Source organism: Raphanus sativus, chromosome 6, assembly GCF_000801105.2.
Source record: "Raphanus sativus cultivar WK10039 chromosome 6, ASM80110v3, whole genome shotgun sequence".
Lineage (NCBI taxonomy): Eukaryota > Viridiplantae > Streptophyta > Magnoliopsida > Brassicales > Brassicaceae > Raphanus > Raphanus sativus.
The window spans coordinates 1,898,129-1,914,622 of record NC_079516.1 but is presented as its reverse complement, the minus strand read 5'-3'; the positions used below and the strand labels follow the sequence as shown (position 1 = coordinate 1,914,622).

The following is a 16,494-nucleotide window of genomic DNA, read 5'->3' as shown; positions in this document are numbered from 1 at the left end:
CATGACATATATGTTACTACTGACTAGAAAAATATTTATTTCTGTTATTTAATACATGACATTTTAGAGAGAAAAAAATGGTTCTAAATTAGATGATGTTTTTAATTTTCATTTAACTTTTTATGTTTTATAATTATTTGTATCCATTAATCTACTATTTTATAATTGGTCAAATTGTGTTAAAGTGAATAGTTGATGATATTTTTTTTAAAAAAATTTAAATATTCTTTTTATACAATTGTATAAAACTTCATATAATAAAAACCGAAAGAGTATATAGATTTACTTTCTTTAAAACATGTTCTCTAAGTAATGTAGCAGCATGAACATATAGGCAAGTCTCATTTATATATATAGATATTTATTTAACTCAAGATATGACACAAACAAACAAAACAAACACATCAGAAAATGTTTTAAAAGATATAATATTGACTTTAGTATTATAAAATGGATGGATAATCCCATCAGAACTAATATTTGATTTGTTAACAAGAAAAAAGTAGTATTGCTTTTTTACAAAGAATGTATATAGAGCATGTATATGGGGGAAAAGTGTGTATGAAAGCCTGGCTTTCTTTGGGTTCAAAAGAAGAAGACAAAGAATAACTGTACGGACGTTATCATTGGGACCATCTCTTTTTTTTTTTGTTTATCCCATTGATACTTGACCTCTACAAGGGCCACCACACCATCACCTAATAAAATAGTTTCAATCCAAAATATCGCCGCCTTTAAAAAAAAAAGCATGACCTTCATAGACACCAAAATCCACGAAAAATGCGAGAGGCTTACTTCTCTCCAACAACTGTTTTGTCCGATTTAAGATTCAAAAAAAGATAAAAAAGAAAAAGATTCAAAGACATCCAGTCCAATGATCTTCTCGAAGGGCGAGAATCGGAGATCATGTTACAGTTGTGAAGAAAATAAAGAAGGATCAAAAGAGAGAATAAATATTAAATATTACAGAGTAACATCCAAGGTAAAAAAAAAGAAGTTAAATTAGAATAAACATGTTTGAGAGAGACGCGTGAGATAAGAGAGAGTGGAAAGGGGCCTGAGACGCGCGAGTTAGGAGAGAGTGGAAAACGTCTTGAGAGAGGAGAGGAGAATGAGAGGAAAACGTCTTGTCAGAGGAGAGTGAAGAATGAGATGAAAGTGGATAATTTTTATAATTCTCCATCATTCTTTGTCAGACAAAGTGGATAATGTTTATGTACCACATGCTGATTTGAATCTTTCTTTGTGATTTTAGATTTTTAGAGTCCACGTCATTCATCATTCATTAAAATACATTCAATTGTTCATTGAACTTGAGTTCATATAAATAGATTAAAAGGATAATTATTATTTTTTCTCTTTTCATTAGGCACATAAGCAACATAAAATAGTCAAAATCAAATATTAGAGGAAGACCTTGAATGTTGATAGTGTATAACTGGACTATTTATCTTTTTCTTTATCAAAGAACTAGTTATTTTGTAAGTGAATTGTTGTGATGTACAATTAGTGTACACATCTTAGTCTGGTGAATGTAAATATATGTTGGGAGAGGAGAGTTGGGAAAACTCGCAGAGCGAGAAGCTGAACAGTTGCGTAGAAAAACAGTAGCCATGCGAAACATTATGAGATCTTAGGGTTTTGTTGTCTTATTATTTAGATGAGAGTGGAGAGTAACCTTATATAGAGAGGGAGCTAGGTCATACTGGGATTCTCATGGAAGCATCAAACATACTGGGTAGTGGGCCGGGCCATTAAAAGAAATCAAAACAACTCAAACTCAAAAAGAAAAAAAGAAAAAATTTGGGACATGGAATCCATGAAGAAAAAATTGTAAACAAAAAAAGGGATTCGTCCCAGTTAACTGTTTGTAGATCTGAAACAACCCTCAAAAGTCAAAACAAAAGGATAAGTTTGTAGATCTGGAATAAGGGATTAGAAGAATCGATAATACTACACAGAAAAACGATTATCAGACGATCAAAATAAAATAAAAGAAAAACGATTGAGTTTGTAAGATTCGTCCTTTGTACCAGAACTAAATCTTAACTCTGACCAAAAAGTAAAAGTTGAGAACGTACACATATTACATACTCCCTCTGTTTTTAAATAATACATGTTTTGAGATTTTCACACTTTTTAATAAAACATATTAAAATTTACTTATTAGTGCATAGTTTTTTGTTATTTTATATTTCCTATATTTCTAAACCAATGAAATTTCAAAAAAATGCAATTAATGTTTTTGAGATTCACAATTATTCATAATTAGTTGACAAAAATTACATTGAAAATATGAAAAATACATCTTTTTGAAACAAAAAAAATTCCTAAAACATACATCTTTAAAAAACAGAGGGAGTATATACTAGATCTTGATCCGCGCTTTTGAAGCGCGGAATATTTTACGATGAAAATTTTCATTAATAACTTAACAAATATTTTGGTAACTTTTAAAGATTGTGTATTTAAAATATTTTTGCATTTAAATCAGTATTTTTAAATTCACCCCGATTGTAATTATACCGGTTAATCCGGAGATCTAACAATTCAAGTTAGGTTTTTAAAATATTTATATTAAAAATCACTAAAACCTGAGACTAACCGATTGAACTGATGGATGACCGATATGTAATCTAATTTGATTTAAATTGTAACAGTTTCATAATTTGTAATCTTATAATCCAAATTTTAAAGTTCATTATTTTGTAATTTATGAAATTATGACGTGTCTACAAAATTTTAAAGAGAAAATGATGGATATAAAATAAATAAAATTAATTATTGTATTGTTTGGAAACATTGATAATAGTATATAAAATATATTGTTTGGAAACATTGATAGTAGTATAAAGAAATAAATATATTGTTCTGGTTAACTATATGTTTACTTTCTGATGATGAACGATGTACGAAAGCACACAATTGACCTTATATTTGTTAATCGTTGTTCTTAAATATTCGCCAATTATCATCGACGGAGGTTCTCTTCATTCTTACAGTGCTTTCTGAACAAATGAAAAGTACAGAGATGCTATTTTGTTTTGTGTTTTCCTACGTGCATAACAAATCTCAGCATAGATGCAAAGAATTGGTTCTTTACATATCTATAGGTAATTTTCTATTAAATTCTTATCAAATGACATTACTATAAAATCTATCAAATATTGAATAACAACAGAATTTAAAGTAACTAAAAGAATGATTACAAATGCTTCATCCAATAACACAAGAATTTAAATGAATTGAAAAAAAACAGTAATTGAATAACAGGAAAATTTAATGGAAACTTTAATTCCTTCTAATTCTATCAAATGTTTAAATCCAATACCTCCACCTTAGGTGTTATTCAATAGAGTAATTTAATAGAATTGAATGTAATTTAAATCCAGGCCTAAATCTAGTGTTATTGGATTGAGTATTTGCTAGATAGAATTTAAATCCATTGAAATATTCTGTTATTCAATATTTTTTAGATGTTTTTAGAATTCAGTTATGATGGATTTTAATGGAATTCATTGTGTCTTTTTAACTAAAACAAATCCTACCTCTTTTATGAATATTCGGAAGGAAAATGGACGTGGGATATTTTTTCCATTGAAGTACTTGCATACTTAAATTCCGATACCTGTTTTCAATTCCATGATTCAATAACACCCCCAGTATATGTGTCCAAAATTTGGAAATGCGAAGGGATATAAGATGTGTGAACTTATGTGTATAAAATTAGAAATACTTCGTAATAACTAAACATGACATAAATGGAGGGGGACCATATAAGTAGAAGAATTCAGAATTGGAGAAACAAAAGATAAAGACAGAACTGTGTAATAAATTTAGACGAGAGAAAAGATCGAGTAATCAAAACTTTGGACCACCTTTTGTGTGCTTCTCTACGTCTCTTACTTTCGATCACGTTACAGATTACACATCTTCGTATGATTATGAAAGATGTGGAAATAAGATTTGGTTTATCGTATCGTCATGTCTTGGTCTACTTTTCACATGTTTTAGCCCTCAAAAGATATGAGCAACAGAATATCTAAAAACGATTGATGTGTCTAGGTCAAGCCCGACTAATCCAGAAAGTGAGCATATCTTTCGGCAGGAGAGTAATAAGCAGTTCAAATAACATAAAACTACGCATACTCATGGACCGGCTTCAACCATATAATATGATAAAAATGCTCTCAAAATCATATAAGTTTTTGAACATTCAATCATATAAGTTAATCCCATTTTAGACGTGACTACGATTTTTGCATGGTTGGTTGGCCCCTATCAAACGGAAGCCGATGAATTTCCTAATTAACAAAACTAAAGGATAAGTAATATTTAATACACTAACATGCATGGGTCCGGGACTTATAAGAGAGCAATAACATGGGAAACAACTAGGGTATTTTGCATAGTAAATGTATTTACTTTTTCCTTCTTGTCAACCATCAATGTTTATGTGGAAAGTAGAACCAACATGATATAGATTTTAGCTTCTTTTTTGTGAAAAAAAAATAGATTTAGTTACAAGTTTTTAGTGGTATTAATTTAACTACGAGTTCAAAGTTTACAAGTTACAGTTTCGATCATTGAGAGAGAGCTTAAGACATGCTCTGGGTTTTGACTAGAAAAGATTCTAAGTTTTCTCGAATTAAACTAAATTATTCATCAATTATTATATTTTTGGAGTCAGATTCAGATTTCAAACTAAACTACTTTATCCTAAAATCAAATTTGATATAATGATGTTACATTCCACATTTGCGCAGCTCGATATCAAATACACCAGATCTTCAAGTTTTAAAATTTAGTTCCTACAAAGATAAAAAACAAAGAGATGTTCTTAAAACGCCAATATTTTTAACATCAACGGTCATTTATACAACATGAAATAAAACTATTCTTCATACAAGGTAAAAATAGCTAGAAAGACATGTGGAATAATGGATTCCAAAATAATAACAAAAAATAATTATAGACTTATTTTATTAAAGATACGAATGAGAAGAAGAGAAGTTTGCAACGGTACAGATCAGAAGTCCCACGTGCACTTGGGGGATCTCGACGACGCATTTCTCTTACAAACCCTGCACGCTCCTCTCTCTCTCTCTCTCTCTCTCTCTCTCTCTCTCTCTCTCTCTCATTTCACTCTCAAACAAGTAATCTCTCTCTCTCATCTCCTTCATTACACACAGAAACAGAGGAACGAGAGAGGACTCATCAACGAGTTTAGTTTTTCTTCATCATCTTCTTCTTTCCTACGTCCTTGTTTAATCTTTTGTAATGGTTGACCTCAAAGACCAAGACATGGGAGAAGGGATGCAATGCATAACACATCCTTACACAAAGAACCCAGGTGGGATCTGTCCATTATGTCTCCAAGAGAAGCTCGGTAAGCTCATCACTTCCTCTTTCCCTCTCCCTAAAATAAACCACCTCTCTTCTCCTCCTAAAGCCTTCTCTCCTTCGACCAACTCTCTTGCTCTATCTCTCTCATCGGGAAGGGACAGCAATAACAACAACAACCTCCCGTTTCTTCTGGCCAAGAAGAAGAGTATGCTCGCAGCTTCTTCATCCTCTTCCTCTTCTTCGGCTAATCTTATCTATAAGAGAAGCAAGTCAACGGCTGCTGGTTACGGTGAGGGTTTCAACCAGAGGAAACGAAGTGGTTTCTGGTCGTTTCTTCATCTCTACTCCTCCAAACACCAACTCGCATCCACCACTAAAAAAGTCAGCCATTCTTCTAGGCCAAGAAACCAGAGAACAGAGACAACAGAGACACCCAAGAGGGTCCTTGGTGGAGGAGGTATTGATGTGATAGTGGAGGAGGAAGATGAGAGTCCTAGTAACAAAGTGGTTGTAGAAACGCCAACAAACAGTGTTGGCAGTGGTAATGGATCTTCTTTTGGGAGGAAAGTGTTGAGGTCTAGATCTGTTGGGTGTGGAAGCAGAAGCTTCTCTGGAGACTTCTTTGAGAGGATCTCTAATGGGTTTGGAGATTGTGCCTTGAGAAGGATTGAGTCACAGAGAGAACCCACAAAGGTTATTAGTAATGGTGGTGGTGGTGGTGAAGCAGCTGATGATGCCATGAGTGAAATGGTGAAATGTGGTGGTATCTTTGGTGGGTTTATGATTATGACATCATCATCATCAGCAGCATCATCAACAGTTGATCATCATCATAAGATGGGGAATAGAAGCTGGGGATGGGCTTTTGCTAGTCCAATGAGAGCCAAGACTACTACTCATAGAGGTCGTACTATTACAGAGTCTTCAACTACTGACAAGAGCACACCTCCAAACTTGGACTCAATTCCTCCCTTGGTTGCTATGAAAACCTAAGAGAGAGAGATACACTACAAAGTACTTTTAATTTCTATATCTTATTTCATTCATGTGTTTAGTTAGGCTGTTCTTTTGTTCTTTAGACACTGGTTTTGATCTTTTGAGTTCAACTAGTAATGTAATATCACACTATTTTCTATTTATGCTACTATGTTCATCTTCATGATTATAAAAGCTTGTAACCTTTAGGATACAATTTCTGTTTGGTCTTGTTTTTCCTATGATTATGTTCTTTTTAATGGATCATTATTATGTAATAAACATTAAACAACGCCTAATTTTGTCTTGTAGTAGTATTATGTTTGTATCAAAACCCACTTGAAAAAGCAGTCAACAGGTTTTAGGATTTTGAGTATTAATAAATGAGTGGAATCAAAAGGCCACATGCATTATGATTCCAACACTCAATAGTTTAATCTTTTTATTTTGTTCTGGAGACCCACAAATTACAAGTAAGACATGCAACAACAAGAAGTCAACAACATCTACAACAATTAATCAATTTGGTTAGATCACAACCAGCTAATTTGTATATAACATAACAATAAATGCAAAGCCAACATATAGTTTGCTGGCCGACCAAAATTGTTAGGAATATTTTTTTTTTGAAACTAAAATTGTTAGGAATATTAACATTAACAAATTCATATTTGATAATGAGATGGTATAGTTAATAAAGTTTACAAAAAAAAAATGATATAGTTAATAAGTGGGATTTTTTTTTCTTCAGATATAAGTTATAACAGCAGTGTTGTGATACCAGAAATAAATTCTGATTGATAATCAGATGAAATAATGTGTGGAAGTGATGGTCCGGGACAATGACATCAAAAGTGGTCCGCGAGGGTGAAAAAATAAAGACTAACAATTCTGCAGAGTGACAGAAGGGAAAAAGGCTGCCTTCTGACACAACTCTGTTCATATAAACTATTTTGATTATATATGATTTTTTGTTTGTTCTTCTTCATGGGGACCCAAATTTGTACTTGTCATACATAATCCAAAAACCTGTAGAAAAATAGATATTTCAGACGTGACCACGTGAATACGATCAATATCCCGCTGTGAAATATTTATGAAGCATCTTTTAAATCCAAATGTAGTAGAAGTAGAACCCATTGCGATCTTTAAAAACTATTGAGTCCTTCCATTTCGCAATAATTGTTATCTTATACTTGTTGTTCTTTTTGTTACTATAAAGTGAAAAAAATGTCATTACACTATGTAGTCTCTTTTCAGGCTAGAGGCACTATTATATATGTTCTGATGCAGGTACTTGATTGTCTGATTATCACGTAACTTCTAAACATTGATGTATACATATTTTTTGGTTGCATAAGTTGGAATGGAGCAAGCATGCTTGATTTTCATATTCATGATTAAAGATTTTTTTCAGGGCCATCGGTTCTGTCTACAACCTTCTTAGAGCCAATCTAGGTACTCAAATATATTCCATTCAAGATCATAGATACTTTCAAAGTCAATATCTATCTACACAAGTTAAATGGGATGACTCAACTACAATCTTACATATTTATGCCATGAAAACATGTTCAAGATCATAGATACTTTCAAAGTAAATATCTATCTACACAAGTTAAATGGGATGACTCAACTACAATCTTACATATTTATGTCATGTAAACATGTACAAGTATCACAATAAACTGAAACCTTGATTCTAAGTTATAAGTTTGGTGAGAGTAGTAAGTTTAAAAATCTTGATTCAACCACATTATTTTAAATTTTATATAAATAAGAAAAAAAAATATCAAGTTCAATGAATTTAATATTGAAAATAGAATTATTGTAGAAAAAAAAAAGGATAGTGAAACAATAATTCAAATGTTCACTACCATCAGAGACAACACAAACCACATTGTTACTCTTTTTGTATGTACACACAAATATTTAATAACACATCTAACTCAGTAACTCTCTCCAACGCTATATACATCAATTCTCGTTTCAAAAATCACTCAGCTCTCAGTTGCAGAATCTCCTTTGCTGTCCTAACCCGAAAGTATGGCATATGCTCCTGCAGAAAATCACGCAAACATCTTTACATTCAGTACTCTTAGTCTCTCTCACACAATCACAGTTTCTAAATGTAGTTTCCATCAATTTATACCTGAGTGAAACAAAGATCCAGACCTCTGCTGTAAAAGTCCATGTATTTCAGCATAAACATTCCACAATCAAAACTGCAAAACGCAGAGCACAAGTTCATACACAAGCTAATGTGAACGTACAAACTAATTAGAAAAGAATGATAACATACCCATTTCTTTGCTCAGGAAGGTCCTGCACAAACTCTTGTCTCCATTGACTTACATCAACGTCCACTTTATTCTTATCCTTTACTTCATCCGCAAAGTATCTAGCCTGACAAATGATTAAAAGAATACATATTCAGGCTCCATGCGAGGAAAGTAAAACATGTTTCACTTGCTCAAATCCTACCAGCGCATCAAGGATTCTAGGCTCTCTTCCTTTGAACGAATCAAGATACTGGAGTTTTCGTTCCTTTATGTTAATAACAGCCAATGTCCAGTGGATGTTCATATGTATAGGGATAAATATCTGTCAACAACAAAAATGTTCTCTTAGAAAGTATAATGATAGAATAAAAATCACACAAAAAAAGAAAGTTATCACCTTGTCACAATCTATGAGATGGTAGCCCAACTTCTTCATTGAAGTCCATCTTCTGACTGCACCATAGTTGTATCCAGTCCCCGAATGAACTAACTAGAGGTGTGATTTTAAGGTTATGTTCTTCTCGTTATATAATTCATATGAACATATATAAAAAATACATAGGAATGTAGTGATTATAATAACCTTGGTGAAGAAAAAAGTATTGAAAAAATGACATTTGATAAACTTCTTTGGCTCTCTAGCTTCCCTTTCTTTCAGCAATACTAGATACAGATTAATCACCTACAAAGAAACAAAAGTCCCAAGCTTTTACTCTAAATCATATAGAGGTTTTAATTCGAAAAGAGTGGCAGTGACTATTACTAACCTCATCGTTCAACCATTGACCTGGTTTAAGACACCTCAGTTTCTCCACACTAATGTCAATGTTTGAACTCTCATGTGTAACCAAGATGTTCCTGCATCGAAGGTTCAAACCATTACATAACAAGAACATATAAAGAAGTAAACAAAAGGAGAAGAAGAAATAAATATAAAAAAACATACTGAACATTAGCTGAGAATGCTTGCTTGACTGCTGTCACATCTTCCTCGGATAGAGATCGAAACGGTTCACCTCTTACATCTAATGGTTCTTCTTGATCTTGTCTGAAAAAGGAACGCAAGCTTCGCAACAGACCACGACACCTTTCTCTCAAAACATCGCCAAAGCCTCTGGCTTTCAGTTTAGAAGTCCGGTTCTCGGCGCTCTTGAGTGTCTTTCTATACGCTTCGAAACTGCAGACATCAGTCACAGGGTCAGCTTGAGAATCATCAACCGCCATAGTAAAGCTCCCGTTTTTCGGATTGGCATCGTCTAAAGAAGACTCTTCCTTTTCACTACTCTCAAGGTTCTCAACAATCTCAACCTCGTCGTCGGAGGAGGAGGAGGATATAACCTCCACGTAATCAACCTCGTCAACATCAATCACTTGTGTATAGGCCAAAGGAGGCAAATCAAGTGTCTTCCTTTCTAAGCTGCTACGACTCTGTTTCGGCAAAGCGGAGAGGCCGAACTTGCGGACAGGGGAAGGAGCGTGGAGTTGTCTCGGCAGAGGAGATTTCACTTCTGGGTAATAATAACGGTGGTGGTTTCCTGGAGCCATGGCCTTAGAACTGGAGTTTGAACAAGAAGTTAAAGCGGCGCTATAGGTGTGTGTAGTGACTACTGCTGAAGCCAAACACATTTGTGTGTGAGTGAACCACCAAAAAGGGACCAATTCGATCCAGAGGATTGAAAGGTCAAAATCCCCAAACTCGGGAGCAAGCGATCTATCTTATACTATTAAAGGAGTCGGTCGCCTTTAGAGCGACTTGCGACGCTCCCGATGACGACCGGGTAAGCGGCAACTCGACCCGGGTCGTTATGGTTGGATTATATGTTGTCAAACTTAATCTGCTGACTCCTAATCCTCTGTCTCAGAGAGAGGTTTCCGGGCCTTTGCTTCCCTTTCTGGTTTAGATTGGTTATTAATGTATTTTAGTGTTATTTAATTTAGCCTACTAAATTGATTTACTTTAGTTCTTACCAAAGTAATTTTTGTAATAGATTATTCTCTGTTGGTGAATAAGGTGTTAACACTAGAAAAATGACCAACATATAATATTCATATGGCTGAATTTAGATGATATAATAATTTTTTTGATCAAACATATATCAAGAACATAAAATATAATGACAAACAAGCTTATATGTAATTTTCGGAGTTCTCTTTCTGCTTTGTGATATATTGATTCTGTGACTTTGGTCTGATTATATGAATCAGCATCAGAGTCAGTGGCAATGTCTACGTAGTTTTTTTTTTATCAAGAATGTTAATTTCATAAATGAATCGATTATAAATGGATTGATTCATACATATTTATTACTAAGAATGTAAATCAATGGTAACATCTACTTAGTGTAGTTATTGTTGTAAAAAAATTGATTTATACATATTTAATCCGATGTACTGATTTAGGACAACTTAAATCGATGTTGAATTTAGATTTAAAAATATATACTTTTGGTTATAAATAAAAATAAGAACTAATGTATATTCTTAACCTATGTATCATAGAAACGAAGCTCAATTATGAACTCTTTTTGTTTAGCAGAACCAATCGCTTGGAGAGCTTATTTGATAGCAAATACTGTGTTATGTAATGTGTCACGTTAGGTCCGTTCTTCAGATCAATCTGAATCCCAAACCTTTGTTTGATTCAGAAAAGTGTATTGGTTTTGCTTTCTATTTGGTCTAAATTGGTTATGATATTTTAATATTATTTATTTTAACCGATTATGAAACAAAAACCCATACACTTATTTTAAATCGATTTAGAAAAAGTGTATGAGCTTTGCTTTCTATTTATTCTAAATTGGTTATGATATTTTAATGTCTAAATTGGTTAAGATATTCAGAAAAGTGTATAAGCTTTGCTTTCTATTTGGTCTAAATTGGTTATAATATTTTAATATTATTTATTTTAACCGATTAGAATTGATTTACATATGTTTAAATTGATTTAAGTTAATTTACACCAAATCATATAGATCAGAAATGTTTTTAGCTAGAGTTATGTCGCCACAACACTAGAAGAATGTCCCATCATTTATTTTCATATAAATAAATTTTGACAATAATAAAAAATTCTAATGTCTTGATCAGACATATAATAAAAGCACATACTACAATGGTAAACAAACTTTCATGTAGTGAGTGTGTTATACATTGATTATGTATCTCCATTTTAGTTATCTGAATTGGTGGTACATCTAATTAGTTTAGTTATTGTTGTTAAAAAGATTGATTTGCCATATTTAAATGAATTTACTGATTTAAAACAATTTAAGCTGAACTGTCTGTTCAAATTGGACTAAAAAATACATTTGGTTATGAATATAAGTAAGAACTGATGCTACTAAGAACATGTAATCTGTTTATGGTCATTTCAGATTCTGTAACAATTTGATGAAAACGAGTATAAATTTGTTACAATCTTCACAAGGTCTGTCATGCAAAACCTCATGCATTTTTGTGCAAATTATGCTATGTCTCGTAGAAGCGAAGTTCAATCATGAATTCTCTCTGTTTTGGTGAGTACCACGCGACAGCCTTGGCAGAAGCAAGCACTTGGAGAGCATATTCGATGGCAAAAGTTGCGTTATGTATAGTCACAGGGTTACCTTCATTTTTCAGATCAATCTGAATTCCAGACTCAGCTCTTAAACTGAAAGGTCCAACAATCTGCAACAAAAATCCATACAAGCCTTATGAATCAAGTAGCTGAAAACTTAATAAATCAGAGATAGCAAGATAGTCATGCTTTCTTTTACCTGTTGCTGCAGAGATACTGATACTTCCGGGCAGATTTTCTGAAACGCTTCTAAACTAGGCTGCCGAGAATTCAAAAGTTCTTGTGCGACACTAGTGGCACCGGTAAGGAACCTCAGACCATGAGGGAAGTCTAGTCTAGCGTGGAAACGGGTGAGATCAAAGAAGAGCTTCTGAAAGTTTCCATACTGAGCTGTGAGCGACGCACGTCCCAAGGCATCAGCCATGAATCCGGAGTTTACTGATGGTAAATGAAGAGAGAATCCTCCAACACCTTCAGAGTCCTTCTCAAGTTTTGTTCTGATTGAATTTTCACCAAACGCTGCAGTCATCACACTACCTGTTGAATCAAAGGAAGTTAGTAATAACATCCCAATGCTTCTGAAACAGAGTCTAAGAAACTTTATCATACCGATGATCCCAGATACTGAGACATGAGGACTACTGAGAAAGATGTCATAGGGCTTGCAGGCTTCTAGCTTTGGAGTGATACCTCTCCAGAGATCCATGTTGGCTCTATAAGAAAACGCGGATTTCAGAGACAAACCAGGAAGCAGAGAAGCCGGAGGAGGCACTTCCACAGCATCAACAGAACTAAACTTCTTGGGAGATCCACTGTTATGATGCAAACATAAATGGTAACTTAGACCAGACTCAGCAGGAAGAGAAGCTAGATCAATAGCCATTGAAAAAGGTACATCCCAATATTCACCCTCTTTATCCACATATAGTCCAGGCCAAACCGCTTCTGCTGTCAGATTGTGAAGTGGAAACTGAAAAAAAAAAGTAAGCATCACTAATCACATTCTGTTAAAGAGACAACAAGAAGGTAAAGCAAAAAAAAAAAGGAATTGCCTTGTGATTGAAGACAGCTTTAGCTCTTGGATTCTTGTTAGGATCACATTTGTAAGTATCATAGCTAAGAAGCAGAGTATCCTCTGGTGTCAACAACAGCTCAGAGCAGAAACCTAACGCGTACAAAGACTTATCCTTTAACTGCTTGCCAAGTGTGCTTAACCGAGAAGCTGACCCACGAACAAAAGCCTCACTCTTTTTAACCTCAGACACGAATCTCTGAACATCGAACTGACCCAGAAGAGACACAAACCTTTGGAACATTACAAAACAAAAACCAACATTTACCGACAGAATCAGGATTAAAAGGTGAGATTTTTTTTTTAAGTTCGGTTGTTACCAGTTGTTGGGGAAAGGGAAAGTGAGGACCTTTTGGAGAGAGAGGCCACCAGCGAGAGGGGAGAAGGAAGGGATGAGAGGTGTGGCCATGAAGCGGTGGAAGAACTCGGCTTGCTTTGGGCGAGAGAGACGAGTTCCTCTTGAGAGACCTAGAGGGAGAGGGTCGTTTGAAACGGCACGTGCCGTGGCTTCGAGTGTCACGGGAGTCGACTTGTCTAGCTCCCATATGTCTCCCTCTCCGACCCATCTCAGTCTGTTCATCGCCGTCGGCTTTTTTTTTTCCGATTTCTAGTTGAAGAACCTCGAGATGACCGAACTTATTCGTTAATCTCTTTGTTTTTTTTTTCTGGATTGGCTCGGAGGAGACCCTGACGTTTTAGGGTCGCACAAGCAAAATGCGTGCTGTTTTTTTTTGTTCAGTGACAAATGTTGGTCTGCTATTATCAAATTGATTATGATAAATTTTGTTTACTTAAACTTATGTTATTGAAGCACCGTAGTCTAATGATTAATGTTTAAAAATTTTACATCCATGTTTAGGGTTCTATGCAATTTCTTACAGATAAATTTAGATTCAAAATTCTGGTTGTCGGTTGTCGAATCGTTTATGTAATTTTTTTCATATCATAATTGTAATAGCATAATGAATTATCGTTAAAAAAATTATGTTACCAATGCTTATGTGTCGTTTAGGTTATCTCACACAAAATTTTAAAATAGTTTAATATCAATTTTTTCTCTAATTTAATTATTAGAAATCTATATTTATTATTTAAAATAATTTAATTAATATTTAAAAAATAAATCAATGAAAAAACTGTATTGGAAAAAAAAAAGATACTTCTTTATTATAACATTACAACAAAAATTAACTTGAAACAGAAAGAGTATTTTATTGGTTGGTGGGCGACGGGTGTTTCGTGCATGGTTCCTCTAGGATTCCAGCTTAGTCAGCCTTCTATAAAGAAAGACCTTGTGTTTTGAACCCTAAACCATCAGACCTCACGTTCACTCACATGCTTATATGCATCTTTAGACATATACAAGCAAAGTACATCTCTCTCTTAACGTTTTTCGTTTTTTTCTAAAGGATTATAATGGGAGGTTCTTGGCGTTTCTTGTTTGGCTTCTTCGGCAGCTTCAAGGCATGGTGGAGGAGAAGACAGAGATTAAACCCGGGAGGAACGGACGACGAGATGTATGGTGAAGATAGTGAAGGCAACTTCTATAATTGGTACGTTGTCGAACCTGCTATTAACAGGAAATCCACTGATTTCATCAGAAGGTTTCACGAGACTCGTGACTGATTCCATCACCTTCTTCTTCAGTTTCTTTAAACGTACCAATTATAGAAGTTGCCTTCTTCTACATACTAGTAGTTTGGAAGAAAATTTGTTCTTATTTCGTAGCATGTGTGTTTCTACGTGATGATTCCAATAAATGTAATCATAATTCGTTAAGTCTGTGAGTTTATTATGTCCTTTTTTCTCTATATACATTCTTATCACGCATTTAAGATATATATCAAACTCTGGTTTATGTTTTGGCAAATATAATTTGATAAACCTGTGATTTATTGATAACAAATGCAGAAAACAAACCAAAAAAATTCGAATCAAATGCTTCCGCATACAATACTTTTATGCTTGTGATCAGGGATGTTATTTTCGTGATATCAGATACAAAATTCTAGTGAATCATTGTAAACAAATAATCTACTAGAGCTAAACCATCTAGCCACCAACGAGCATCTTAGTGATTGACTGATTTCCCGCTATCATAACCGCATCGAAAATCAAATGTATTAGAAAATTAGCGTTTAGTTCTAATACTCCCTCTGTTTTTTTAAGATAGATGTTTTAGAAAAATAAATTGTTTCACAAAGATGTATTTTTTATGTTCTTATACAAAAATTGCAAATTTCAATAAAATTGATTGAATTTATTGAAAGACTTTTGGTTAAAATGCATTGGAATTTGATAATTTCTAAAAATGATGTATAGTTAATATATTTTCTTAATATGTGTGAAAACACCAAAACATACATCTTTAAAAAACAGAGGGAGTATATAGTAACCCCCCATGGAATGAACATATGATATCCTCCAAAGGAAGAAAAATTTTATCCCTTGAAAGTTAAAAAACTGTAGCAAGTAATTAACATGTATTTACATAGATAAAGCTGTCACTAAGAACGAGAGGATTTATTTAAAAATTCATACAGAACCGGTCCAGAAGGCAAGCCACCTAAGCAGCAGCGAATTAAGACATCCAAATTGGTAGGGCATATTTTATTTTTTAAAAATTATTATATCTATAAGTAAATGAATCTTGTAGGTTTTCTTATTAAAATATAATAATTTACTAAGAATTTTTAGTTAGAATAAAATTTGTTAAAGCTGTAGTTCTAATTTCTCTTGAATTCAGACGTGAACAATTCCAAAATTTTGAATTTTTGTTTAATTTTTAAAAATTTAATAGATGCAAGCGAAGATATTTTGAGGGCATCATGTTTGAATCTGGAAGTTTATTTAAAGAATGTTACGCTTTCATATATAATTGGTGATGATTTGTTTAAGAAACTAAAGATTCTTTGATAATCAATGTACGAAAAAGTTCGAAACACATAAATGGTTTATCGTATATTGTTGACCATTTCGGTGTATTTGCCACAGGTGGGGAAATTTTTCGAAATTGATGCTAATAAAATTATTTGCGGTCTTCCATATAACCAAAAAAATTAAATTAGTTATATTATCAATTGAAATGATTATGGTTTAAAGACTTGACTATATTATTCTAGTCGATGATTTTGTAGAATAATGTAAGTAAAATTATATTTCTAACAATAAGTATATATAATATCACTGTTTTTATAAATAGATTATATGTTTTGAAATTTTTAATGAATTACGTTATTTTCTACTGTTTTACGATATTGATA

At 33.4% G+C, this 16,494-nt stretch overlaps 3 protein-coding genes across 3 annotated transcripts; 1 reads left to right on the top strand and 2 right to left on the bottom strand.

Annotated features, from left to right (window-relative positions):
* The first annotated feature begins 5,025 nt into the window (after positions 1-5,025).
* On the top strand, positions 5,026-6,546 carry LOC130496461 (uncharacterized). Its single transcript, XM_056988528.1, has one exon. The coding sequence runs from the start codon at positions 5,281-5,283 to the stop codon at positions 6,337-6,339; it is 1,059 nt and encodes a 352-aa protein (XP_056844508.1). The 5' UTR covers positions 5,026-5,280; the 3' UTR covers positions 6,340-6,546.
* Positions 6,547-8,113: 1,567 nt separating this feature from the next.
* LOC130496216 (ubiquitin-like-specific protease 1A) lies at positions 8,114-10,402 on the bottom strand. The gene is made up of 8 exons (XM_056988097.1): positions 9,550-10,402; positions 9,371-9,461; positions 9,187-9,285; positions 9,001-9,093; positions 8,806-8,925; positions 8,624-8,727; positions 8,474-8,546; positions 8,114-8,380 (listed from the first exon to the last, which is right to left on the bottom strand). The coding sequence occupies exons 1-8, from the start codon at positions 10,227-10,229 to the stop codon at positions 8,318-8,320; spliced, it is 1,323 nt and encodes a 440-aa protein (XP_056844077.1). The 5' UTR covers positions 10,230-10,402; the 3' UTR covers positions 8,114-8,317.
* Positions 10,403-11,926: 1,524 nt separating this feature from the next.
* Positions 11,927-13,853, bottom strand: LOC130495525 (protein TRIGALACTOSYLDIACYLGLYCEROL 4, chloroplastic). Its single transcript, XM_056986929.1, has 5 exons — positions 13,552-13,853; positions 13,212-13,464; positions 12,769-13,129; positions 12,359-12,696; positions 11,927-12,269 (listed from the first exon to the last, which is right to left on the bottom strand). The coding sequence occupies exons 1-5, from the start codon at positions 13,809-13,811 to the stop codon at positions 12,072-12,074; spliced, it is 1,410 nt and encodes a 469-aa protein (XP_056842909.1). The 5' UTR covers positions 13,812-13,853; the 3' UTR covers positions 11,927-12,071.
* Positions 13,854-16,494: the final 2,641 nt, after the last annotated feature.